Source organism: Amphiura filiformis, chromosome 18, assembly GCF_039555335.1.
Source record: "Amphiura filiformis chromosome 18, Afil_fr2py, whole genome shotgun sequence".
Lineage (NCBI taxonomy): Eukaryota > Metazoa > Echinodermata > Ophiuroidea > Amphilepidida > Amphiuridae > Amphiura > Amphiura filiformis.
This window is the reverse complement of record NC_092645.1, coordinates 13,373,378-13,400,070: the sequence shown is the minus strand read 5'-3', so window position 1 is coordinate 13,400,070 and position 26,693 is coordinate 13,373,378. Positions and strand designations below refer to the sequence as shown.

General features: G+C 37.2%; 1 protein-coding gene across 1 annotated transcript; it reads left to right on the top strand.

Annotated features, from left to right (window-relative positions):
• Positions 1–417: 417 nt before the first annotated feature.
• Positions 418–26,693, top strand: LOC140139890 (sodium- and chloride-dependent neutral and basic amino acid transporter B(0+)-like). Its single transcript, XM_072161652.1, has 13 exons — positions 418–567; positions 7,991–8,150; positions 12,603–12,734; positions 15,314–15,674; positions 16,908–17,040; positions 17,796–17,930; positions 18,690–18,793; positions 20,891–21,015; positions 21,416–21,528; positions 22,479–22,607; positions 23,246–23,461; positions 24,051–24,215; positions 24,898–26,693. The coding sequence occupies exons 1-13, from the start codon at positions 559–561 to the stop codon at positions 25,081–25,083; spliced, it is 1,968 nt and encodes a 655-aa protein (XP_072017753.1). The 5' UTR covers positions 418–558; the 3' UTR covers positions 25,084–26,693.

The following is a 26,693-nucleotide window of genomic DNA, read 5'->3' as shown; positions in this document are numbered from 1 at the left end:
TTATAAAATGTCGGATCCTTTAATTTGTTGAGTAGTGTATTCGTTAGATACTATGTGATCATTACAAATCTCTGTCTACTTATGAATGTCCTGAGCGCTGACCCGTTATTCAGTATGTGAAGACCACCTATAGACTCCATAAATATCTTAGGAAGGATTTTGAACGAATACAAAGAACAGAACTTCTAGCAACATCGTGTGAACTCCTCAAAACACTCAGTCAAAAACGTAAGGCGATTCCAGTCCGTAATGACCAAGAGTGACCATTGATATGGAAAATACAAGGTAAGATTTGCGTTGGACATTCTTTATGTATGCATGAATGATTAACAAGTAAGAAATTCGATTCAAATATGACGTATAAAGAAGTACAAAGTGGCTTTGTTCATTTTGTTTGCTCGGTCGCTATTCATTGGTCCAAATAACTCACGGAAAATCTCGGTCCACTCAGTTGACACACAGCCACAGGACGGATTGTTGCTGTATTTGTTTTCTGGATATACGAGTTGTGGAATATTATTTTTTAGGGAGACATTTTTAAAGGAATTATACCTCATTATGGGTGATGTGAGTATTGTTTTAAACTTCAGATTTATGATTATTTCATTGCGATGTATTTTAAGGGGGTACTACACCCCTCTATAAATTTTTTTTTTTTTTTTCATTTTTCTCAAAAACTAATATTACAGTGGTAACAACGGGGTAACAAAAGTTATCTGTATTATATAGGGGCAAGGAATCCAATTACTACACTGGAATTTCAGTGACCCAAGACAAGCGGTTCGTTATTTATGACAAGAAAAGAGGTAGGCCTAACTGAGCAAGTATGTACCTCATATCCTATCATATTTACTGAACCGCTTGTCTTGAATCACTGAAATTTCAGTGAAGTAATTGGATTCCTTGCCCCACTAATATACATAACTTTTGTTACCAGTGTGTTATTATTTTTTGATAAAAATGCAAAAATAGCCACAAATTTACCACAGGGGTGTAGTACCCCCTTAAGTAACAGCGACTGCATAAGCATGACACGAATTTGAATTTGCCTAATAAACTTGTGGAAGCAAAAGTAACTTGGTAGTAAATAAGGTATTGCATGAACTTAAAAATCGAATGGCGATAGACTACATCTTATGTATCGGACTTGTACATTTCAAGATGTCAACATGATCAAAGAAAGTAAGCATTGTACATAATTATTCGACATGAATATCGCATATCATGTATCGTATACTGCAACTAAAACTCAAACAGCAGTTATGTACACAAGGGCAACTAAAACATTATTAAATAAATGAGTGGTATTTTACAGTGTTAAAACGTGAATTACAAACCTTCTATAAATCTTTCCGCGTATAAAAATATTGTTATATTAGTTAGACCAGGGGCTGGTTAGACCGAGTAGACACGCCCCTATGATTTGATGACTGTACGAGGACCATACTAAGTGCTCCCAAATGTTTGCATGGACTTCTAATTTAAACACCCTGAGAAAATCGTATTTACTTTCAAAATCTTTCTACTTTTAATTTTACCTGTTGCTCGAAAAGTCTAGCCACGAATTTGCTCACCGATCGAATGCGGAACCACCGTGTTCAAATTCGAAGCTAAATTAATTACCTGTAGTTCGAACAGAAAATGGATTGGAGAATAGTTGCGTTATATTTCAGTATCGAATTTGCTTCAAAACTGATTGCCAACTGACATTTCAGTAAAACGATGAAAGTGGAAAAAAAACATGTAGGCCTATATCAGCTAGCGTTTTCTTTCGCGAGTCGAATGACAGGAGCCATATTTTTCTTTTTCAGTTTTAGCAATTTGACTAAAAAATGAAATGTACTTCTTTATCAATAGTATTAGTAGGGTAGGCCTACATTGATCTTTAATTTCGGAAATGAGTTAAATCGCATATATATTTCTCAGTGACGGCGCCAGGAATTTTTTCCGGGGGGCATTGAGGGGGCAAAGTGAATTTCAGGTGGGGGGGGCAAAATCAACCAATTTTGCGCAAAATTGCCGCAAAAAGTGGACATTTTCGTAATTTTAGGTTTTTTCGGGGTGGGGGCAAGGGGGGGAAGAGCTCTGACTGGGGATCTCCCCCCATGCCCCCCGTGGCGCCGCCACTGGCGGTTCTTGAGTTAAGGCTTAGCCTATAATAAATCTATCGGTGATGAAATTCTTGGCTAGACTTCTCGAGCAAATAGGCCTACCTACTTTTTGATGTTTCACAAGAAGGACCCAAATTTATCCAATGATTGGCCACATTGGTCTGCAATGAAAACCCATATCAAAGGTTCTTTCTTAAACAAAATAACCTGCGTTTCACCTTTTCCTTTGGAGTATATATGGCCTTGGAGATAGTGACCTAAATCGATTGAACCATTGGTCAAACCGAAATCGATCAATTGGAGGTGGATTTAATAGTTTATTAAATTTATAAAGCTTGCTATTCAATATTTACAATTATTAGTTTCATGCAAAGAGCTTTTAAATAGAAAGGTTTCATGGACGAATAGATTTACACTGGGTATTTACATCACTCCTCGAAAAAATTGAAAGGATCAAAATCTGGCAATCCTGATTTACATTCTTTCTTTTTATACGGTGCTGACCTAAGTGCTTTTTATTTTCAACGGTTCAGTACTTGGTTTGGTTGTAGGCCAGTCAAAATCTTAAATCTCCCACCACTATTTATCTGTTCCAACTGCAGTGACACCTTATGCATATTTTTCTGGGTAGGATTAGGCAAATGGTCGCTGGAGGAGCATAAAAAGCAGCTCTGTTAAATTGATTTGTCAAAGTAAAATGCCAATACCCATTTGCATCCAAAGATCCAGGGAAATTAATGAGGTGTCACTAGAGCTGGAATAGATAAGGGACGCACCATTAGATTCTCAGGGTGGGGGTAGGAAGTTTTTCACACAAAAAACAACTTCACCCACTACATGAGCAAAAAAAACAAAAACTTTCCCCACCAACACTAAAAAAAAAAAAACCCTTCCCCACCTAACTGTGTATAATGCATGAAATTAAAAAAAAAAACCTTCCCGCCTTCGGCGGTGAAAAAAAACAACTTCGCCGCCTTCGGCGGCGAAAAAAATTTCCCCGCCCCCACCTCCCTCCCCCCCCCCTGAGTATCAAATGGTGCGTCCCTAAGTGCAACAGCATCTATTTAATCACCATCATAAAAGCATACTTAATAAGACATCAAAAGTCCCGGAAAATCTCCGCAGTGAAATTAGTGCATAATTTGCATAAATACAAAATGGCCGCTTATGCAGCGGGTGAAATTTCAAAGTTGGGTCAAATCTTAAATAAAATCCATACCAATGTATTCTCACAAGGATTCAGGAAGAGTATACGTTGGCGAAGTTATGTCATAATCGGATTAACTACCATAGCAATAGGTGAAAACAATTTTTGAATATACCGCGCTGCACTGTATACGTTCACGCGGTACCTCTGCATTGAACCATATCATGCTCATCACTTGCACCTGTAGGATTAGTAGGCCCTATCTTTGAAAAGACCGGTATTGTATTCAATCTATGATTGCAGACATACACAGGTGATGAGTGTAATCTGCTTGTAGTGCAGCGCGATATGTTCAAAATTGTTTTCACCTATTGCTATGACAATTAATCCGATTAATTACGTAACTTCGCCAGCGTATAGTATCATAGATAAAGGTATACAAACCGGGTATGAGATTAGGAATGATTTCCTAGCCTCTTAACCACAGGGTTGGTGGGCTACAATAGCTATTCAGGGCACCGTGGAAGGGACGGGTTCAAGTGGGGAACAGTGGCGGCGCCAGAACTTTTTTCGGGGGGAATTGAAGGGGAAAGTGCATTTCGGGAGGGGGGGGGGGCAAAATCAACAATTTTGCCAAAACATGCAGCAAAAAGTGGAAATGTTCGTAATTTTGGGTTTTTGCTGGGAGGAGCAACAGGGGGGCAAGAGTTCTGACGGGGGCATTTGTCCCCTCATGCCCCCGTGGCGCCGTCACTGGTGAGAAATAGTTCACTCTGAACAAAAAAGGCTTTTGTTCTTTTGGTTGTAAACCATCAGCTATGCGGCACACCGACATCGCCTGGCTAATAATTATTTGGTGCAGCAGTGACATTAAAATGAATACACGGGATCGATACACGTGAATTGCTATGCACGATTTTGATATCAGACGAAAATCTTCGGATACTGAGTTAGAAAATGATGAATATCTCCCGTAAATGATTTTTTCTCAAGAAACCAGATGTGGTCTCATACACTTGAAAATACGTGTTGAACAGATATTATAGTCGTTAGCGTGCGCTTTGAAAATTGGCCGTGCGCTTTGAACTCAAAATTTGACCAAGACTCTCAATTTTATATTGCGTTGGTCTTGTATGGACTACAGCGCGCAGCAGGCTATAGCGGCACTCACTCAAGTGGAGAGAGTATAACCATTGACCGCAATGTCGTATACAAGCTTGCTCACAGAGCGAGAAATCAATTACCCCGTCTATGTCAGTAGCCTAAAGGCTGGTTCAAAGTGAATATTCGAAGGCGAATATTCGGCTTCGAATACGTTTTGGGCGTCAAAATATATGCGGCTTCGAATATAAAACTATGAACCGGAGAAAGATATATTTCTACAGTTCATAGCGTTGCCCGACTGTTAACAAGTATTGCCCGTTGACCAAGGTAAGCAAAATTTAGAGAATTTCTTTAACGAAGTTAATAAAATCATAATAGGTAAACTCCATTGAACTATTGTCATGATTTAATGTCTGTATAAACATGATAAATGGGTTTAAATAGGAGCAGTGGCGTAACCAGTGGGGGCCGGGTGCAAGCTGCCCCCCGGACACACAAAAACCTGGAAGAAGAGTCAAAAATTGGGAAGAGGGAAAGAGAAAAAGAGGGAAGAAAAAGAGGGAAGAGAAAGGGGAAAGAAGAGAAAAAATGGGAAGGGAGAAGAGAAAAAAGGGAAAAAAGAGGGAAGAGAAAGGGGAAAGAAGAAAAGAAAAAAGAGGGAAGAAAAGGGGGAAGAGAGAAAGAGAAAAGGGGAAGGGACTCAAGGGAGAAGAGAAAAGGGAAAGAAAGAGAGAAGAAGATCTATAGGCCTACTACTTTCATTGTGAAATTTGTACTCTGAAACACTGATATTTTCTAATATGCAAAAAACCAGGAGCAGGCGCGGAGGTTGACCCATGACCCATACCTTCTTGTAGGTTTCAACTGCAAAGCAAATCATGAAATGAATGAGTAATAGATAAATAAATAAAGAAAATAAATAAATAAATAAATAAATAAAAAATAAATAAATAAGTCAATAAATAAGTCAATAAATAAATAAATAAATAATTAAAACATTTAATAATAATAAATAAATAAATAAATAAATAAATATATAAATATATATAAATAAATAAATAATTAAATAAATAAATAAATAAATTAATAAATAAATAAATAAATAAATAAATAAATAAATAAATAAAATAAATAAATAAATAAATAAATAAATATATAAATAAATATATAAATATCATAAGATATGATTGAAGCGACGACAAATATGACAGCCCTCACAAGTGTTATATATGAGACCACCCACGGTGACCCACCAAATATATATCTGTCGAGTTCAACAAAATTCAACTCCCACAAACATATTTCCGGTGAATACTTTTTTCATTGGCTGATATCCACTAGAGATCGGTATCATCAAAGTAGTATTGCTCTCATTTCATGATTCATTGAGCAATCAATTTTGGCATTCGACCGAAATACGCGTCAAAAGATAAAAAGTCTCGTTCCGAACTTGTGTAGGCCTACATTGCTAGGGCCTAAGTGTGTTTTAATGCCTGATTCACAAATTATAGAAATAAACAAGAATTTATTTTAAAAGAACACGCAATGATAGGGTACCAATCCTCGTGGTTTTGGTTGTTCTGCATAGTTTATGAAGAGATTCATTGCAAAGCGCTATATATCCATTCCTACATATTACTTATTTTGCCCTCTTAATTATTAATTATAATTATGAATTTGACTGATAACAACGCATTACATCTTTATTCGGCCCAAAATAACAAAAATGGGTGAACTTCCATGGCAAACGCATTTTTATATCAATAACTAATGATTTACCACCCCGGACCCTCACTCGTCCTCTGCCAGGGGCAGATGCATATGGGGACCTAGAACTGGGGCCAAACATTATTTATGTAAAACCGGGGTGGAGGCATAAATCTGAATTTGAATATGTGAAAAATATCACATTCTAATAATTTGTCATAAAATTTGTATTATATCGTGAATTTCCGTTGAAAGACCTAATTTTTTTTGGTGTTTTGGGGAAAAAATCCATATCTTCAATATGAAAGGGCAAAATTTTCAATTGATCGCCGGCTTTTCCTCCCAGCTACATACACTTTAAGAAAATATCATTAGATTTATAATATTTACTTCGAGGACTGTTATATATCAATATGTGAAAAATATCACATTCTAATAATTTGTCATAAAATTTGTATTATATCGTGAATTTCAAAAAAAAAAATTTTTTTTGATATCAGAAAGGCATTCTTCGTATTCATAATGTAATTCGATATGTCTGATGTGCTCTCATGTCCCACAAAAATACTGTCGAAACGCTCAAAACGCTCATTCCAGATCCTTTAATTTTCATTGGGGATTTTTGAAATCATCGTTCGTCGAACGATATTCAGGTGACCTCGAGCCTTTCATATAAATTAATAGTATCTCGCTATCAGTTGCGCGATATTTAATCCGGTTCAACTCATATTTTATTCGTTGCCGTATATATTTTGACGTCACAAAAAGTATTCGAAGCCGAATATTCGTCTTCGAATATGCACTATGAACCGACCCTTAGTCAGGTCACTTCGCTAATAATATGCATCTCATAAGGTCCGAATAAAATGGTCATGGGTGGCTGTGGATTCAACCTACCATGGCGATTTCTACTATGAAGATATTGGGGCGATGTCACTGTGTGCGGCCACGTTATATTCCCCCGTATATTCCTTTTCCCGTTCGGTTGCGAACTTCCTACAACTATAAAGATTATTCAAACACTGATTCATTGTGACTAACAATATTGTCCTACTGTCATAGATCTGGAAGTAATCCATTCTTTTCTCATTCCGGGTTCTCATTATTCCTTTTTTTGCCCATGGATAATTGGACACAATTGAATAAAAGAGTGTTTTGATTTGTAAAAGGTGACATATACCAAGGTCGTTGATTCATGAAAGTGCGAGACTTCCATGGTGGAATCAAGTACATGTGCCACGCAGATTTTTGGATCTGACCTTAAATCTCAATACCTACTTTTTGCTGGTTTTGCAACCCATCAGTATGCCAAATTTTCACAAAAAGCACCAAAAAAGAGCACACAACACAATTGTGTGTGAACTTTGCTTTGCCTAATACGCCCAAATTGTAAACAATAAATTAATTGCAAATGCCGTACTTCCATGCTTCGATATACTAGTACCAAAATTGCTGCCCAAAGCCGTGCACATCCCCCCGTTCACCTTCAACCAGGAATACCCCCGGGATCAAGATTGGTATACAAGATAAGCATGATAAGATCGGTTAACAAATTGGATAGTAAAAAATGAATGTTTTTGACAGTATAGAGAGTTAATACAAGTGAAAGTTACGTGTGGTACGTAAATGTCCCCAATGAAATTGTTCGTAAATTTTGCTAAAAACAATGACAAATTTGCTCTTTTTTCCAGATATTTAGAGACAATTTTGGAAGAAAAAAAACGCCCATCTCTAAACCAATTTCCTGAAAATTGCAGCCCAAATTTACCAAAAAAGCCTGAAAATCTGTCACACATCCCTGACAAATCTTTTTAATATAAGAACCCAATAGGAAAAGAGAGTAAATTGCATAATGACAGCTGAATACTTGTACACGTTTCATTGTCATTCTTCTTCTTTCGTTTATTTCACACCCATACAGCCTGAGGTCAAGATGGTCAAAGTTGACGATGATGGGGACGAGAACAAGGAAAGAGGAAACTGGGGCAATAAAATGGACTTCATCCTCTCGTGTCTCGGATATGCCGTAGGGCTTGGAAACGTCTGGAGGTTTCCATATTTAACATTCCAGAATGGTGGAGGTAAGGTATTCCACAAGGTTCGATTCTAGGCCCTAAAATATTTTTGATCAATGACAAGGAGGTAAGGTATTCCACAAGGTTCGGTTCTGGGCCCTAAAATATTTTTCCCATTTTGAAATGAGTTACGTACGTGACGGAAAGTCCTGGATCAATCTTGATCCCATATGAAAGGTAGAATGAACGATATTGTTCTATCAACATTTTGACTGCAGAGGAAATCGGTGGAATGTTGGCAAATTACGTGGTCAGTTTGTTACCATGGTTACTTTTCTGCGGTATATTTTGGCAGCAACATAATGGGAGTTAAAAGGCTGTGCGATAATTATGAGCCTTGTAGAGGGTAAAGAGGGGGGGCGCAAGATTTTTGCAAGCCGAAGGGGGGGTAAATTTTAGCAGGTCGAAAGGGGCACATATTTACGGGACACCCCGGGGGACACCTTCCAGAAAAAATTAATAGAAACGAAATAGGCAAAATTTCCTGCTCGTGCTCGCATGTTGCGATTTAGTAGTTCACAGCATCTTGTGAATGGTAATGACCTTTGGCGAAAATTGCATTGATCAATTATTTATAGCAAGAGTGTAGAAGTATTCAAATATCACAGATATAGGCCTACTTTTGTAGGTCCTGTGGTTCTTGAGTTATGCTGTAAAGAGGGCTGAAACAACAACACTTTTGTAAAACGTACATAACTCATTAACAACAATAAATCAAGCAAGCTCACAAAGTATATGATTTGTAGAATGAACTTTTGCAAAACATCAAAGTGTTAGTTTTCAATAATATATTGTTTTAGATAATGAAAATCATTTTTTTTTGCTGCTTCGACCAACAATACCTCATCTGCCCTTAAGGTTTGCAAATTGGGAACCAAAAAATTGGCAGTGCGAAGTGGGAAGGGTTGGAAAATTTACCACCCCGTCACCGGGGGCTCGTAATTTTTGCACAGTCCTTATCAGAGCAAAATAATTCGATATTGTGTGCGTTTTTACAAAACTGGATAATTATATATTAACGAGTGTATGGAGACTATATAGTGATAGAGTTGAGAAGAGCCAAGGACATTTAAGGGAAGTAAACAATGTATCTGCCAAACAGAAAAACCAGGCCTTGAAACTTGTTTGCTTTCAAATGGATATGATAGCCGCCCATATCACTGGATTCAGTGGTTGATTCCTTTCAGAAATTATAATGTTTTGCTAAAATAACTGGGTTAATTTATGGCTTATTAATATCCCATGTCGAAAAATATCGATCATGCCACACACATGCAGATTGTTTGTGATTCGATCGACCCATTTATGCAGGGAAGCAAAGGAGGTAATACAAATTAATAGAAGAAAAGGTCATGTATTGCGAATGGATGCCATTTTGGGTTTCAAACGAATGTACGTAAGCTAATAATGAACGAAAAGTGTGAATCCACATCAGCAAAAGTGATGTTATGTTCAGTCACGGAATAAATGCCATGCGAAATGGTGTATTGATGTCATAATTCCATGAAAATCCCGTTGAAGGAATCTAAAGTTATCCTCAAACTTTGATAACTATTGTATACAGTAGGTTGAATATAATGGAGGTTATGTTTGGATACTATTATAGTAACTAATACTTTGTTGTATGTTAAAACAATGGCATTCATTGGCGAAGACCACCACACGTTTTGAAACAAAAACAACAACTGTCACAGCAGGGGGAAAATTAACATGATCTGATCCACTCAAACCAAAGTCAGAAATTTGGACGAGTTAGTTGTTATATTACCAGGAAAGATGAGAAGCCGGGATGAGAAGATATTATCATCTTCTCTGGCACTAACTTTCTCTGTACCTCTTAACTTACTGATGTTGGAATCCATCGTGCTATCTACTGAAGATAGCATTAGGCCGCGCCTATGTACCACATTTAACATTTACATGTGCTATCTACTGAAGATAGCATATGGTGCATAATGCTATTGAAACAGTTATAGCATTATCATATTTAATGCAAGCGTCAATTTGAAGCTTGAACCTACCCACCTCAAGCCTCGGCATAATATCGATGTCGATTCCGTGCCGATGATTGAGGTCAACCAAAATATGACCTCAATCATCGGCATCGAATCGACGTCGATAATAATATGTCGAGGCTTGAGGTACATTCAAGCTTTAAATTGACGCTTGCATAAATCGTGCTACCTACTGAAGATAGCAGAAAGTACCACATTTAATCCTTGCTATCTACTGAAGATAACATTATGCACCATAAATCATGCTATAACAAAGATAACATAATGCACCATATTTAAATTATGCTATCGAAGATTATGTACCATTAAATTGTGATATCTAATGAAGATACCATAATACTACCATACTGTACTTCGTGTTCAACTAAAGTTACCAACATGACTAATTGAATATGCTTTTAAGCATAGTCAATTAAAGCATAGTCAAAACTTAAGCATAGTCAAAACTTAAAAGTTTTAATTGATTTATGCTCCTTATTGTTGCCTACAATGCATGTATATCTACTACGTCATCATGCACCTTAAGGTGGTACTACCCCCCCTGATAAATTTTGCCATTTTTTCAAAAAATAACTACACACTGGTAACAAAAGTTATGTATATTATATGGGCAAAGAATCCAATTACTTCACTGAATTTTGAGAAATGAGGTACATTCTAGCAGTACCTCTTTTTTCTTATCAAAAATAACGTACCGCTTGTCTAGAGTCACTAAAATTCCAGTGTAGTAACTGTATTCTTTGCCCCTAATATACATAACTTTTTGATTTTTTTAGAAAAATGCAAAAATAGTCATAAATTTATCAGGGGGTGTAGTATACCACCTTAAATACTTGCCGGGCATTTTAAGTGGCAGCATGGTATCATCAAGAAAATTTTACTTTTAATATGGAAAACTTAATTGAAAATATTGAGAAAATACACTTATCTCTCATTATTTGAATAGGGCTGGTTTAACAGGGCTGGTTTAAAAAATGCACCTTTTTTTAAATCATAAATTCTTTTTATTGTATGGGAAAATATTTCGGAGGTCAGTTGATGGGCGATCGTACATCCATACCATTCTATTGTTATTTGTACGTCTGTAATAATGACTAACTGCTGATAAATCTGATAATTACGTGGTAACAATTCAACTCTTCGGCCATCATGCTTGATTTCACAAGAATCACAATAGTGTTATTTAGAGTGACCGTTAATACGCTGGAGAAGTCAATGCAAGCATTTTTGACGTAATTTTATGATTTATAGGCAAAATATATACTTAAATTAAAAGTAATTTATTTGGGATAAGGATTATTGGAAAGTTTGAAATCCTCGACAAATAATTGAAACCACTATGAAAGGTGCAGTTTTTAGCAGTTTTGTTGTTGTTTTGTAATCAGAGAATCCAACTTCGCAGATGTGTTTTGGGCTGGTTATATTGGCTGAGCCTAGTGGCGTAGCCAAGGAGGGGCGGGGGCTGCCCCCTGTGCGAAGTCATTCCCCTCTTTCCGCCAATAATGGAATGCTGGCTGCTTATACTTTTTAGCCCATTTTTGACAATTTTCATCAAAATTTTCCCCTTGAAAATTGCCCATCCCCCCTTTGTATAATGCTTTCACACACAAGGATCGTCCTTCAGATTATAAGATAAAATTTACCGTGTAATTAATATAATAAACATGGCGAGCAAATTGTACCGCAGCTGTATTGAGGAATTTATTCAGAAGGAGTACCTTTGCCTGTTCTACTGTAAACGTCAGATATTGAAATGCTCACGGAAATCAGAAGGATCATTCACGACATGTGGAGAGATATCTGTGCTAGAGCAATCGCAGCTGCTGACATGTCTGTTGTTCAGGCAAAGATACTTACAAGGGGTACAATACTTTGTATGGTTGACAGTATAATTTGCTCTTATATAATACTATATACTGTTTCATACTAAAAAAATACCATTCATAATAATAATATTAATAATAATGATAATAATGATAATAATAATGATAATAATAATGATGATAATAATGATAATAATGATGATAATAATGATGATAATAATAATGATGATAATGATGATAATAATGATAATGATGATAATAATAATAACAACAACAACAATAAATAACAACGACGACGACAACAACGACAACAAATACATTTTATATTTCAAGTTGCTAGGAAAAATGATGAACCTGTTTTAATCCCCCATTTCCCTCTACTGTTTGTTTGTTTGTATGCATACCTGAGTGTTTTTTTTTACTTTACTCCTGTCTTTATTTTTCTTCCTTGAAAGCGGTATATAAACAAACCAAAATAGTTCCATGTTTCATAATTTAAATAAATAATATGTAACCAATTTTGTATTTATTTAATGTTAATAATCATACTTTACTTTTTTACAATGCACCTTGGTATGTGATTCAATTAATTAATGATTTTATTTATTTATTTATTACAGGTGCTTTTCTTATTCCATATTTTCTTATGTTGGCGCTGGCGGGTCTACCCATCTTTTTTCTGGAGGTTAGTTTTGGCCAGTACTGCAGCGAAGGACCAATTACAGCATGGAGGGCTGTGCCAATGTTTAGAGGTGAGTGAAAAGACTACAACGCACCACTCTCTCCCTTTTAAAAGCTTTTCTTGATTTGCATAATAAGTTATTAATTTATGCACGGTACGTCCGTGTATCAACCAATCAGTGTACACCTTACGTACCTTGATTTGCAAAATGTGGATCTTTTCCTCCAAAAGAATCGCGTGCTTACAAAAAGTGGACCCTCTAAAAATGGACATGGACATTTTTACCCTGAAAGTGGACTTTCTGTTGCACTAGTCTCGTACTCCCACATGTCCCACTTCGGGCCTGATTATTATACAAGAAGGCGTATACAGTATATTAATATTTGGGGACTGTCATCACTAGAGTGGGAATTTTAAGTTGGAAATCCGATTTTGTGGGGGTCTTGAGGGAATCTGGTTTGGTTTACTTGAGGTTGGGTGCATGCTTTGAGCCATTTGTCAATCTTATACAAACAAGTGAGATAACATAGACGATGACTAAAAAGGTTTTAAAACATGAGGATTCGAACCAATAATGTTTTTGCACATAAATCGAAAAGTATGCAACCCACAATATGATATTATCGGCACTCGTGACTGGAAAACCAAAAATACACTATATTTCTATGGCTTATTTGGTTAAGAAGTTCACGAAGCTGTCACAATTTGTTGTGGGCACGTAATGTGTGTCGAGTTAAGGTGTTATACTTATTTGTTGGGTTCTCAACCTTTTTTGAACACAATCTTATGTCAAATTTGCCCGGGCAAATTGCGACGCTTTTGTTATTAAAGCTTATTAAACTGCGAAGTATACTACAAAACTTGAAACAACTTATCCGATTTCAATGATCAGCTCAAACTTAAAGTCATGCATAATAATACGATTTGGTTAACTTTTAATATTGTTATTTTTTGCAAAAAATTATAATGCCACTGTCATAGTCTGTCAGGAAGGTTTAATGGTAATTTTAAGCCGAAATAATAAGGTAAAATGAAAGAAAACCACTTTATATCATGGCTGCTTAACTGTGGTGTTTTATGGGGGATTATTTTATACGAGTATGTAAAGTCCGACAAGAAAAGAAACTACTCTCTTTGTTTGGACTCTTATTAAATACTTGAATAATAATAATAATGATAAAATATGAATGCAATATTATTAAATTCTACAGTCAATGAATTCACAGTGGCCGAGAGGTATAATAAACATTATAGTCCCAGTACAGGGCCTAAACCTGCTATGAATATTCATACGAAAAATATCAAATGAAAAATGGTATGATATACATAAGTGAAACATCCAAAATGGTAGGCAGGCCTATAGTTTATAGAAGAAAATACCTTCCATCTGATTTCCAGGATGGTTGGGAGATTGTTGAAGAAGTAGAAAAAACTTCGTCCACTATTTGGACCCATGCAATTAATTACACTGCTGAGTTAAAATTGAAAAAAAAATCACAGCAAAAAAACAACAACAAAAAACCCCAAACATTTTGAACCAAATGTCGCCCGACCCAAACTCCCCATGCCCCCTGAAAATCACATGGTGAGCCCTTCAGACATCATGAAGATGTGATAAATACCTTGCTATAAGCCTACAATATAATTTTCTTTTTGCAAATTTAGTTAACAATTTGCTTGACCTTCATGACATTTGGGTTAATTTAGGAGCAAAGGTATTAATTTGGACATTGCAATTTCACACGAGATTGTCACATTTTCCTATTATGTGTTAATACATTTTGACAAATGAAATTATACGCCCTTCAGTTAGGATGAATTCATCTGATATCTCATCAGACTTGAAGCACTAATTAAAGGTCCGTTCATACTACCACCACATTTGCGATGTGTTGCTTTGCGATGCCGATATATCGATTACTTTTTGCCGCAACTCAACGCAACTCGTCGCATTTCCAAGTTAAAATGTATTTAACTTTATTGCGATGTCGCAATGCAATAGTTTGCAGTACGATGCAGTGCGGAAACGCACCGCATCGCAAAGCAACGCATCGCAAATGCGGTGGTAGTATGAACGGACCTTTAGAGGTCGATGCAATCCCAAATGAATGGCAAGCTATTGCAGCGACTAGCCATCAACCAAAACGGCATGATGACTACTTCGAAGCATCATTATTACCGTATCGTTAGTGGCGTAGGAGGTGGCGCCCGTGTCAAAAATTCAGAATGGCGCCTGCCTCCCCAATTACTCCTCAGTGAAACATTTGCGCGCGGAACACATGAAAACTTAATTAATAAGTACAATTTTGGTCTTAAAACGGTCTTTCAAATGACTATTTATGTTGAAATACGCGGGAAGCGGACGAAAATCATGACTTTCACCGCTTGGATTGGGCGCAGAATCGATCTAGTGGGCGCTAAATTGGTCGAATCGGCGCCCAAGACATGCTTAGTCACTTTTATAATAACATTTTGACAACATTTAAACAATGTTGTTGTACTTTTTTCCTGTAAAATATTTTCACGACATTTAGTGCTAGTGTTGTTAAAACGTTTTAACCAAAGCAAAAAGTTTTTTAACGTTTTAAAAACGTTTATGCGTTTGCTGGATGACTTAATACAGATATTTTTCACCCTTTTAATTTTCAGGTATTGGTTACGGCATGGTGTTAGTCTCATTCTACGTTGGTATCTCTTACAATGTCATCATTATGTACGCCTGCTACTACCTATTTTCATCTTTTACCAGTCAATTACCCTGGGTAGGATGTGGTCGTAGCCACAACACCATATATTGCAGTGACTTGTACAGCGATTGTGTAAACATGGAGTATGGACAAGGTATCATTCTAAACAACGGATCATGCGCAAACTTGACGGCGGGTGATCTAAGTGACGAGGAGTTGATGGATTACAATGTGACAGAGCTCCCCGGTGGAATGTACAATATATCCGACTATACAGATCCATTGTTTTCAGGAAGACAAAGACCAAGTCAGGAGTTCTGGGAGTAAGTCTTTTTGTTTTTATTTTCTCACGAAAAGTGGTCCCATGTAAAGATCCTTGGGGAACCCCACGTTTGATAGTAGAACTTGAACGAGCTTTCTTATGGAATCTACAATATATCTGACTATACAGATCCATTATTTTCAGGAAGACAAAGACCAAGTCAAGAGTTCTGGGAGTAAGTGAAAATCACGTTATTTTTTATTTCACCCGAAAAGTGGCCCCATATAAAGATCCTTGGGGAACCCCACTTATGAACTTGAGCTTGAACGAGCTTCCTAATGGAATCTACATATATGTCTGTATATACAGATCCATAAATTGCATATAGACAATGACCGACTAAAAGTTCTGGGAGTAAGTGATCGTGCGTTTTTGTTTGTTTGTTGTTGCAGTTGTAAAAAGTGTTCCCGAGTAAAGATCCTTGGGAACCCCACTTTTGATAGTAGAATGTGGATTGAATTCGGCTTGATATACAGATCAATTTGCTTCAGTTAGAAAAAAACCCATTCAAGAGTTCTGGGAGTCAATGATAAGAAAACTCGCGTTTCTTTATTTATTTACAGTAAAAAGTGGTCCCATGTAAAGGTCCTTGGGAACGCCACTTAAGATAGTACAGTAACAATAATTAATCTAATAATGAAATAACTTTTAAATTTCCCATAAAAGTGGTCCCAAGTAAAGATCCTTGAGGAACCCCACTTTTCATAATATAGAAACGAATGATCAATCCAATTTTCTTTTTGGATGAATTTGCCATAATTACAGGAATAGTGTTAACTCCGTCAACATCAATGACACTGGTGGAGTCAAATTGGTCCCAAGTAAAGATCATTGAGAGACCCTACTTATGATATGGTAGTACAGAAACAAATGAAAATCCAACTAGTTCAATTTACTTGATGAATTTGCCCTAATTACAGGAATGGTGTTCTGCGTCAATCCGACAGAATGAATGAGACTGATTGAGTCAAATGTGGTCCCAAGTAAAGATCCTTGGGGGACCCACTTATGATACCGGTAGTACAGAAACGGATGAGCAATCCCACTATAGTTCAATTTTCTAGATGAATTTGCCATCATTACAGGAATGGGGTCTTGCGTCAATCCAACAGAATGAATGAGACTGGTGGAGTCAAACGTAGTCCCAAGTAAAGATCCTTGAGGGACCCCACTTATGATAGTACAGAAACAAATGAGCAATCCAATTTACTTGATGGATTTGTCCTTATTACAGGAATGGTGTTCTGCGTCAAGCCGATAACATGAATGAGACTGGTGGAGTAGTGTGGCAGCTAGCTCTATGCCTTCTATTCGCTTGGCTCATCGTCTTCGGGTGTCTCATCAAAGGAATCAAATCATCTGGCAAGGTAACACTACTGCCCTTCTTACAGTGCCCCTGATTCAATCATCTGAGCATATCAAAATCCCCTTCAGCCCTACCGACTATTCTTATACCATATCCCTGATTGGCTCAACACAAGATATATCCATATTTCATTTCTTTGCAACCAATTAAAACGCACTTACGACCTTATATTGGTTAGCAGAGGATTGTAATGCAAAATATTGATCAGTACGTGTATGGGCCGCATAATATCACGTGCAGAGCAGCTCAATGATCAGATGATATTTATTTTTGCTCTTACAAAATTATTCTATGTGATGCTTAATTCAAGGATACTGTCATATAATAGCTAAAGATCCCGTGACAATCGCATGTTAATACGATTTTGTAGCCAAACATTTTTGGTCCAATATATATGTTTTGTTCATCAAACAAGCTATATGATTTCCCATTTTGCGTGCCAACACTTACATATCTTTATTTATTATGATTGTGTAGAAAATTGGGATTCAGGGGACTCTCTTGTCCATTTAAGTGATAGCTATTAGCTAATTAACGGGGCTAATTAGGGGCCACAATAAGATTTTCAAGGGAGGCATGAAAGTTTGTGTCGATTTTTCTTCAAATTTTAAGTATATACCTTTATAGAGTTGAGTGGGGAATTTTGTTTTACTCATTAGTGGGGCGAATTTTGTTTGTCTCAAAAACCTTCCTTGCCCCTCCCCTGGAATCTAATGGTGCACATCTTAGTATTCATAATCCATTTGCCAATTGCAGGTGGTGTACGTCACAGCAACGTTCCCGTATTTGGTGTTAATCATACTACTTATTCGTGGCGTGACTCTACCAGGGTACCAAGAAGGTATCAAATTCTACATTACACCAGTATGGTCAACATTGGCAAAACCAAGGGTAAGATTATACAATTTATGTTTTTAGGTCGTCCGAAGGAATAGACTTTTTTGCATCATGAGCCGTCGGTCAAATTCCGCCTGTCTACCAGTCCGTCAATAATTATATCGAGACTTTTGGCTACAATTTTGGTATCATTGAACCGTTCAAATCCTGAAACTTAGGTGATAACACAGATCTTGGAATGATTTGTGGGTAATGTTGTGCATACATTCAGCAACAGAATGGTTTTTGTTGTTCCATTAGTAAAACATACTCCCTCTGTGGAAGACTTTTCTCAAATCTTCTACAGGGTATGGCAGATTTAAAATGGAACAGCCCATTGTAATTGGTTGTGATACCGCATACTACCGAATCACTTCCATTTATAAACCGTCCTCGTCCCCTATATTATTCTGTCTGCAGTCAGAGGGCGACATTGCCGATTATTTTTGCTTTGATCGTTACTCGCGTTCAGCGAGTCGCGTAAAGCACTGCACGTGTTCGATAATGTAAGGACGGTTATAGTAATCTGTTACTGGACATAATGCACTATGCGTTATGCCTTTTTGCCTTGCTCGCTACTCGCGCTCAACGAGTTGCGTAAAGCACTGCACGTGTGAGATATAAGGACGGTTTATGGCAATCTTTTACTCGACATTATGCACAAATCACGACGAGTTTTGGAAAACCAAAATAAACTTACGTGCTTGTAAGTTTAAACTTACGCACTTGTAAGTTTTAATTGAAAATGTCTATATTTTTATTTCACATTCATAGGTCTGGTTGGATGCTACAACCCAGATTTTCTATTCCCTCAGTGCAGCCTGGGGTGGTCTCCTAACGTTGGCTTCTTATAACAAATTCCATAACAATTGTTACACGTAAGTAGTTATACGAAAAAATTCTGATTCAATTCAATTAATTAATTAAAAGAAGTGTGATTCGAATATTTATATTTCTAGATTTAAATCACAGATCCAATATCTGTGTGTAGATAAAGATTTAACCTAAAATACTTGAAATGGAAAAAAACCTGGTTTTAATGTTATGAGTCATTTTAAATCATCAGTACTTCGTAGAGTAAGTGCAGTCACGTATTATACGCGATGGACATCTAAGATATCACTACCCTTAAAGGCTTTAAAACCATATTATATTAAGGAGAAAGCACTCAATATTTTTCAAAATTCTTTTTTTACACGATTATATTGTACTTTTTTAAACCAACATACCCTGCAAAAATCAAAACTCTAGATGCTGTAGTTTTGTCAAAATCCGCGATTTTGAATAAAACGCAGGAACCGTCGTTTTCTACATCTATCTTATACTCAAAAACGTTGCCGAAGCAATATCTAATTGAGAAACAGTACGGTGGCATTGAATGAAAAACACATAAACATATAGACACTATAATCTTACAAAAAAAAAAAAATTAGTTGTTACTTAAAGCTGTTTTGAAAGCTGAAATATTGGTGATGCTGAGAGTGTTTGGTGAGAGATCATTCCATTGAACTATTGTACGTGGCCAAAAACTGAATTTGTAACTGTTGATTCTGGTTCTCATAACTCTGTATTTAGCTGGATGGTATTGCCTAGTGTTGTTATCAACCTAACGTTGGACGTAGTCTGGTTTGGGAATTGCAAGAGATTCATGTTGTATTTTAAACATAGTGGTAAGCCGGGCTTGTTTCCGTCTTTGTTCCAGTGTAGGCCATTGCAATTTATTGAGGATTTGTGTCATGGAGCCCTCTGTTCTGTTGTAGTTCTTTGTGACAAAGCGCGCTGCTCTGTGCTGTATCATCTCAAGACGATGGATATCCGATGATGTAAAAGGGTCCCATACAGCACAGGCATATTCTAGATGAGGTCTTACAAGCATGAAGTATAGCTGTTCCTTTACCTTCTGCGGACATCTCCAAAGATTTCTACGCAAGAACCAGAGAGCTTTGTTTGCCTTAGCTATGATGTTGTTAATGTGGATGCTCCATTTTAAATTATGCGAAATGTTTACTCCAAGGTAGGGATGGTGAGAGACATATTCCAGTTCATCATTACACATCGTATATGCACTAATGAGGGGATTTTTCTTGGTTGTGATTCTGAGTGTCTTACATTTAGCTGTATTGAACCGCATTTGCCATTTTTCAGCCCAATTACAAAGAAATGTCAAGTCCTTCTGCAGAATATCTGTATCTTGAGATGTGTGAATGACTCTGTATAGAAGACAGTCGGCAGCGAACAATCGTATTTTTGTTAAACTATCGATGTGGTCTGCAATATCATTAATATATAGGAGGAACATTAAAGGGCCCAATACCGTTCCTTGAGGAACTCCTGATTTAACATTTGCTGGGTCCGATGTTTCACCGTCCACCACAACTCTTTGCGTTCTTGTTGTCAACCATTTGTTAATCCATGCCAGGAGGCTGCCGCGCACTCCATAAAAATCTAACTTCTGCAACAGCCTCTGGTGGGGTACAACATCGAATGCTTTCTGGAAATCTAATATTTGGAGGTCAGTTTGGTGCTTTTGGTCTAAGTTGTGAGCAAGATCTTCAATTGTGATCTTCAATTGTTTTATTATTACGATGGAATTATTAGTCGAACACATGTACACGATGTTCATAACACAGTACGTACATGGCGTGCGGGACGGTGATCTACACAACAAAGGATTATACCATAACACGACCGAAGGAGTGATATGTATTGGCGACATCGGCGCTGGTAGTAAATTCAAATTTTCTTTGCTTTGCCTTAGTTGTTCAGCTCAAAAATAAAAGGGGATATATCTGACAGTAAAAGCTTACATTTTATAGCAACTTGAAGAAATGCTAATCTATGTATGAAAATGTTATATGGCTTTAAGGTCATTTTTTCCATACGATATGTATTGTTTCAATAGCCCATTTATCCCGGGCCATTTATATCCTCGCGGCATTAATATTTACCCCTTTCCACTTTGGTTCACCTTGCAGAGATTCATTATTCGTGGCGTTGGCGAATTGTGCGACTAGTTTCTTCGCAGGCTTTGCTATCTTCTCAATCGTTGGTTTCATGTCTCATGAGTTGGGGGTGCCTGTGCAGGAGGTTGCTAAAGGCGGTGAGTATAGCACGACAAAACCAGTGTGCCTCGATACAAAGATACACATGAAGTACAATATAGAATGCAGAAATTGCAAAATGTCTATAAGGCAGCTATTGCAAGTAAGACTGTTTTTGCAAAATCCTCGAAATATCTCTGTAAAAAAGCAATGTTATTCACTGAAAAAAGAAGATAATGCAAATCCAGCAAGACACAGTTAAAAAACTATGAAGCAAAACAATCAGTTAACAAAGAAAGGAAACGAAAATAAAACACTATAAAGCATAGATGCAAATCAAAATAATCATGTAAACAAAGAACATGAACAAGTAAATAAAGAATTAATAAAATAAAGCAAATAATAAAGAAGTAAGCAAATAAATCACAATGACGATTGATTTGTCCTTTTTCTCACCAGGTTTCGGCCTAGCTTTCGTTGCCTACCCAGAAGCAGTTGCCCTGATGCCTGTGTCACCTCTATGGGCCATCCTGTTCTTCCTTATGCTCATCACCCTGGGTCTCGACAGTCAGGTATTTCGATCAATCAATCCGTCGGTCGCAACACATAGTGGCGTAGAGTGATTTTCCAAATTTTCCGTTTCACATAGTGTCGTATAGGTTTTGAGCTAGCTACTATCCTATAATAGTTATTTCTTGTTAGCTATTAAAGATACAGTTTAATAGTTTGAACCTTAAACTTCAATTTTCAATGGAATCGGGCCACTGACAGATAACAGTGGAGGAGTATCGACTCCGTTACTAGTAGCATATCCTTCAAAAATGTTTTGTTCGGAGACGTATTTTGTCCTTCACGTACGCCACTATGTGTTGCGACCGACGAATCAATCAATGAAATATATCAATCTATATCAATCAATCTACCTCTGTCAATCCGTTTTAAAAGAACTTTTCTATGTTTATGTGGAAGCATGCGCTGGCAAGTCCTGATTGGACTGACTGCACTAGCGATATTCATTGTCTAAACAACTTAACTTGTCTACTTAATGATAGGATTGTCCACAATTTAGTACAAACTTGTCCAGCTTATGGTAGGATTGTCTGAATAACTTCTTAATACTAGGATTGTCCACAATTTAGTACAAACCTGTCCAGCTTATGGTTGGATTGTCTGAATAACTTCTTTATACTGGATTGTCTAAAAACTTTATGCTAGGATTTTCTTCTATTATTATTTATTATTATTATTATTATTATTCAAGGTTTATTAAAATGCATATCGCAGCCAAACAGCTGAATTACATACATTGCACAATATAAAAAACAATTAAATAGCATATATAATACAATTTGACAAGCAAAAATAGACAACTGGTGGAGAAATGTTGATATTTACGACATATTTTTCACACTAGGCTTCAATAATTCATTTCAGTACTCCATACACCTGATAAATCCCTATTAACATGATTAAATACATCATCTAAATGATATTAATGTTTGAATCGTATATCTATGTACAGTTTGCCATCATAGAGACTGTTGTCACTGCTATCATCGATGAGTTTCCACAACTGAGAAAGAAAAAGACATATGTCCTTGGTGTCGTCTGCTGTGTTGGTTATCTGCTTGGCTTCACGTGCGTTACAAGAGTAAGTAGAATGTCCGGGGGGACTCCCAAAAATAAGATACGTGGGCATGGAATCAAATAATTTGACCCCCTTTGGAGACTATAAGAGGCGAATTTGATATCCCTAGCAGGACCAGAAGAGGCTATATAGTGTATACCCACTTGTGAGAGTCCCGGCCAGAATTAATTCAAGCACCCCGCGGTAGAATGCATGAGCTATTCCATTTACACTCTGACATACCCCTGTAGAATATTTAAGAAAAGTCTTCTACGGGGGGGTATGAATTTCAAATGGAATTAGCACATTAAGGAACTCAATTTGAAACTCGCTCTCCCTCTGTGGAAGATTCAGGTTGAATCTTTCTCAAATGGCGCTGCCTAATGTGTTCATTCCACTTCCAAAATCTTCTACAGTGGGAGTGTGGATTTTAAATACAATAGCCCAATGCAAAAGTTCGATTGAATTAAAGTATAGGTCATTAGAATACTTGAATCAGATTGTACCAATCAGCAACATGGTAAGAATGGTGGTAGGGCTGAAGTGATTTAACTGCATTTTAATTGGTCACTCACATGAACATATCTCGTAATTGCCCAATCAGAAACGCTGTAAGAAAGACACAAGTTCTCAGGGATTAAACTAGCGTTTGTTTCTTTCAGACTGGTCCATACTGGGCGTCGCTCATTGACAGCTATTCTACCAGCTTCTCGCTGCTCCTATTTGCCATTATGGAGTGTATTGGTCTCAGTTATATTTATGGAGTCAGGAGATTTATGAATGACATCAGGACGATGATTGGTGATCCTTGGGTGGATTTCGTTGGATTCTATTGGTGGCCATTCCTATGGTGTCTTGTAACTCCTGGGTTACTAACTGTGAGTATCAGCATCTTTTCTCAATCACCAAGTTCAATAACCCTCATTTAACAATCATAGCTCAATAATTGTCACCGTCTAGTCACTTTGGCAGCACTGCATAATTCGGCCACTAACTTTGATGGTGGCCACAAGGTTTGGCCACTACAGTGTAGCGGTCTCTAAGTTCAATTGCAGCGGTCACGAAATGCATTAACAAATACTCTCACGAGGAAGCACTCGATCTAATTAGGTCAATAAATATTCTTTGTAGTCGCTGATAGCACACGAGATACCCCAAGTGCTATCCCGCTAGTCATTATAATAGCTGACTCAACCAGTAATCCAAATGTTTAAGTGCGAAGTACTGCAGTGGTATGCCTCTAGCAGCCAAGCAGATACAAATATGCACTAGTGCCTTAGTTTTACTTGTCATCCAATGTAGTACAGAATTGCAGTCGGAGTTTCTTCTTCTTCTTGGTCCAGTGTTAGAAACTTTACAATCCCTACTCCTCCTAGCCAAAAGCCCACCAAAATTACAGATGGTCCGAAGACATTGTTGACGTTGTTCTCACACTGGTGTATCTTTTTTCGTTTCTTGTTCATATAGTTTGTGATAATCTTCAATTGGGCCAACTGGAGCGAACCATCCTACAATGGGGAATACCCACCATGGGCCCAGGCTATTGGTTGGATGCTTACCATTAGCGTTATTATATGGATACCTGTTGTTATGGTGTTTGAATTTCTTAGATCATCCGGAAGTGCAAAAGAAGTAAGTTACCAGGACCACTGTTCAATGGACCACTATGGACCACTGTGATTCGATATTAGAATTCAAGCCACTGGAGCAACTTATCTTGGAGGAATGTTTGGGCGATGGGCCTCCGAGAGGTAGAAACATAACGTGTAGCTAAATTTATTATGGGGTATTTTGTTACTCAATTTTGGTATGAAATGTTATTTTGTTGCCTGAAATTCAGGCTTGACACGTTAAATCTAGCGAGAGCATTGAGAATATTTTTTGGTAAAATGGTGTAAATATCATGGGCCTGATTTCATAACACACATAATTAAAAGCACCTAGGGACCGTTCACAAACACTTGTTAGGGGGGCCTGATGCAAAACAATTTCATCACGAAAAATGTTCGGCCCCCCTTCACAGACCTCAAAAAATTTCAGGGCCCCCCTTTTTGACATGAAAATTATGGGTCAACCCCATAGAAAAGCATATAAACTCAATTTTCCCAGGAAAATTTGTCATTTTTTCAGGCCCCCCCTTAGGTGGGTCAAAAAATTTCAGGCCCCCTTTTGCATCAGGCCCCCCTAACAAGTGTTTGTGAACGGTCCCTTACTTCGAATACATCAAACAAAATAAGCTCCCGTTAAAATCACTATCACAATGGAAAACTGTCGTTTTACTGATGCGTTGTTTCTTCCCCTTTCATTATTACAGCGGCTACAGACAATGTCGAAACCCCGCGGTACCTGGGGACCAGCTCTACAAAAATTCCGCGACGAGGCTTGGGAAGTCCATCTTAATCATGGAACAACAATGGGTGGGAACAAAGAGAAGACAGACTCGCATGGTGTGAAATATTCGGCTGACAAGGGAGCAGATAATGCAGCATATACGTCGTAGAAAGTATAATGGATGCTTCCTATAATGAAAGACAGAGATCAAAAAGACTAGTTCGCGTCTGACGTCAGGGCAAATGCGCATCGTGATTGGTTTATCTCTGTCTTTCATTATACGACATAATATATGTCATTATAAAGACTTCACAAAAAGTAACGCAGCCATTGCAAATACGCTAATAGCTTCAGAACTATTATTCGTATTAACAATATTTTAACACAGAAAGAAAGGTAGTTTATGTACTACTCGTATGCTGATTTTGAAACCCATTCGCCCACTTTCGTTCAATATTAACATCACTAGTATCAGTTTTTCAAAGAAAATTTGAAAGTTGCAGTAAATTGCATTGATTTGAATTCAGCGCGTAGATGATTACATCACGGGTTTTACATGCTATGTGCCACAATGCTTCTTTTTAATAACCATTGATCGCTGTAAGTGCAACTTTTAAATTTTGTGTTTTTTCCTATAAAAATACTACTGTGTTATTAATATTGAACGACATTGGACGTGATGGGGGTACTTTCTGTGTTAAAATATTGCGAATATGATTGTTTTGAAGGTATGCCTATAACAGCTGCGTTACTTTGGCTTTACATCAAATCACGTTCTAGTTGCGAAAGTTGCCCAAATTTGCATAGAGCTTCCTCTGACATGCGGATTAAAGAATACCTCAGTGATGTTAAACCAGTAGCTCTTCCCTGGTTGTTTATATATCTAATGCTCATCGAGCAGGATTCCGTTTTTAAAGCTTAGAGAAAATGAAAAAAGTCTTTCAAAATAATGTATGTTTTTTAATATTTTTTTATTGTATGTAAAACATGTTTTTACTATAATACAAAAAAGATGTATATTTATTTCTTTGATGTACAATTTTAAAAAAATATTGGTGATATGTACAGTAATGTAGTTTATACAACATGGTGTTTTATAGAAGTGCTATTTTGCTACGTCTTTACTATTTAAATGTAATTGGACTGCAAAGTGAAAAAAATGGGTAAGTGCAATAGCAACCATGTGTAGCTATTGCACATACCCACTTCTGGCACCGAGCAGTCGAATTTTAACGGGATAGTATGTAAAACAATTGTGCAATGTACTGCCGATGCATAGTTGGTTGTACATACTGTATGTATATGTTATACTATATGTTTGACATATATACCGTATATTGAACATTACTGTTTGGAATTGCGTCCTTGGCATTACTATACCTCTGCCTTAAACACAATATGCATTTTTACTTCCCAACTTGAGTTTCGCCTGAAGTTTAATCTGCCGCTGAGGTGACCACAGGAACGGATGGGTAAATGAGTTACACAAGATGTGCTGCGCATGTATTGTTTGGGTCACATGAAGTTCGGTTTTGAGGTCATTGCTTTTTCGCTGTGGCGCTGCAAGTATGCCGACAAACCGCCATAGTACATATGCGTGTACTCTCCGTGCAATTAATAACTTAACATGCGCGCCTTCTTCGATACTGCGACCTGCGAAATACGCACCAACGTCACTCCCGAACTTGAGGCGAACCAATGTATAGTTCGTACTAAGTGACATTCGTCTGAGGCATTTGGTTATCTAATGTTGCCAGTGTAACACATGCATGAGGTATG

Bases quoted from the DNA above. Each gene is read 5' to 3' on its own strand.
- LOC140139890 (XM_072161652.1), top strand. The intron at 18,794-20,890 runs GTAAGTAGTTAT...TTCACCTTGCAG, and splicing joins TTCCATAACAATTGTTACAC to AGATTCATTATTCGTGGCGT. The intron at 23,462-24,050 runs GTGAGTATCAGC...TTGTTCATATAG, and splicing joins TAACTCCTGGGTTACTAACT to TTTGTGATAATCTTCAATTG.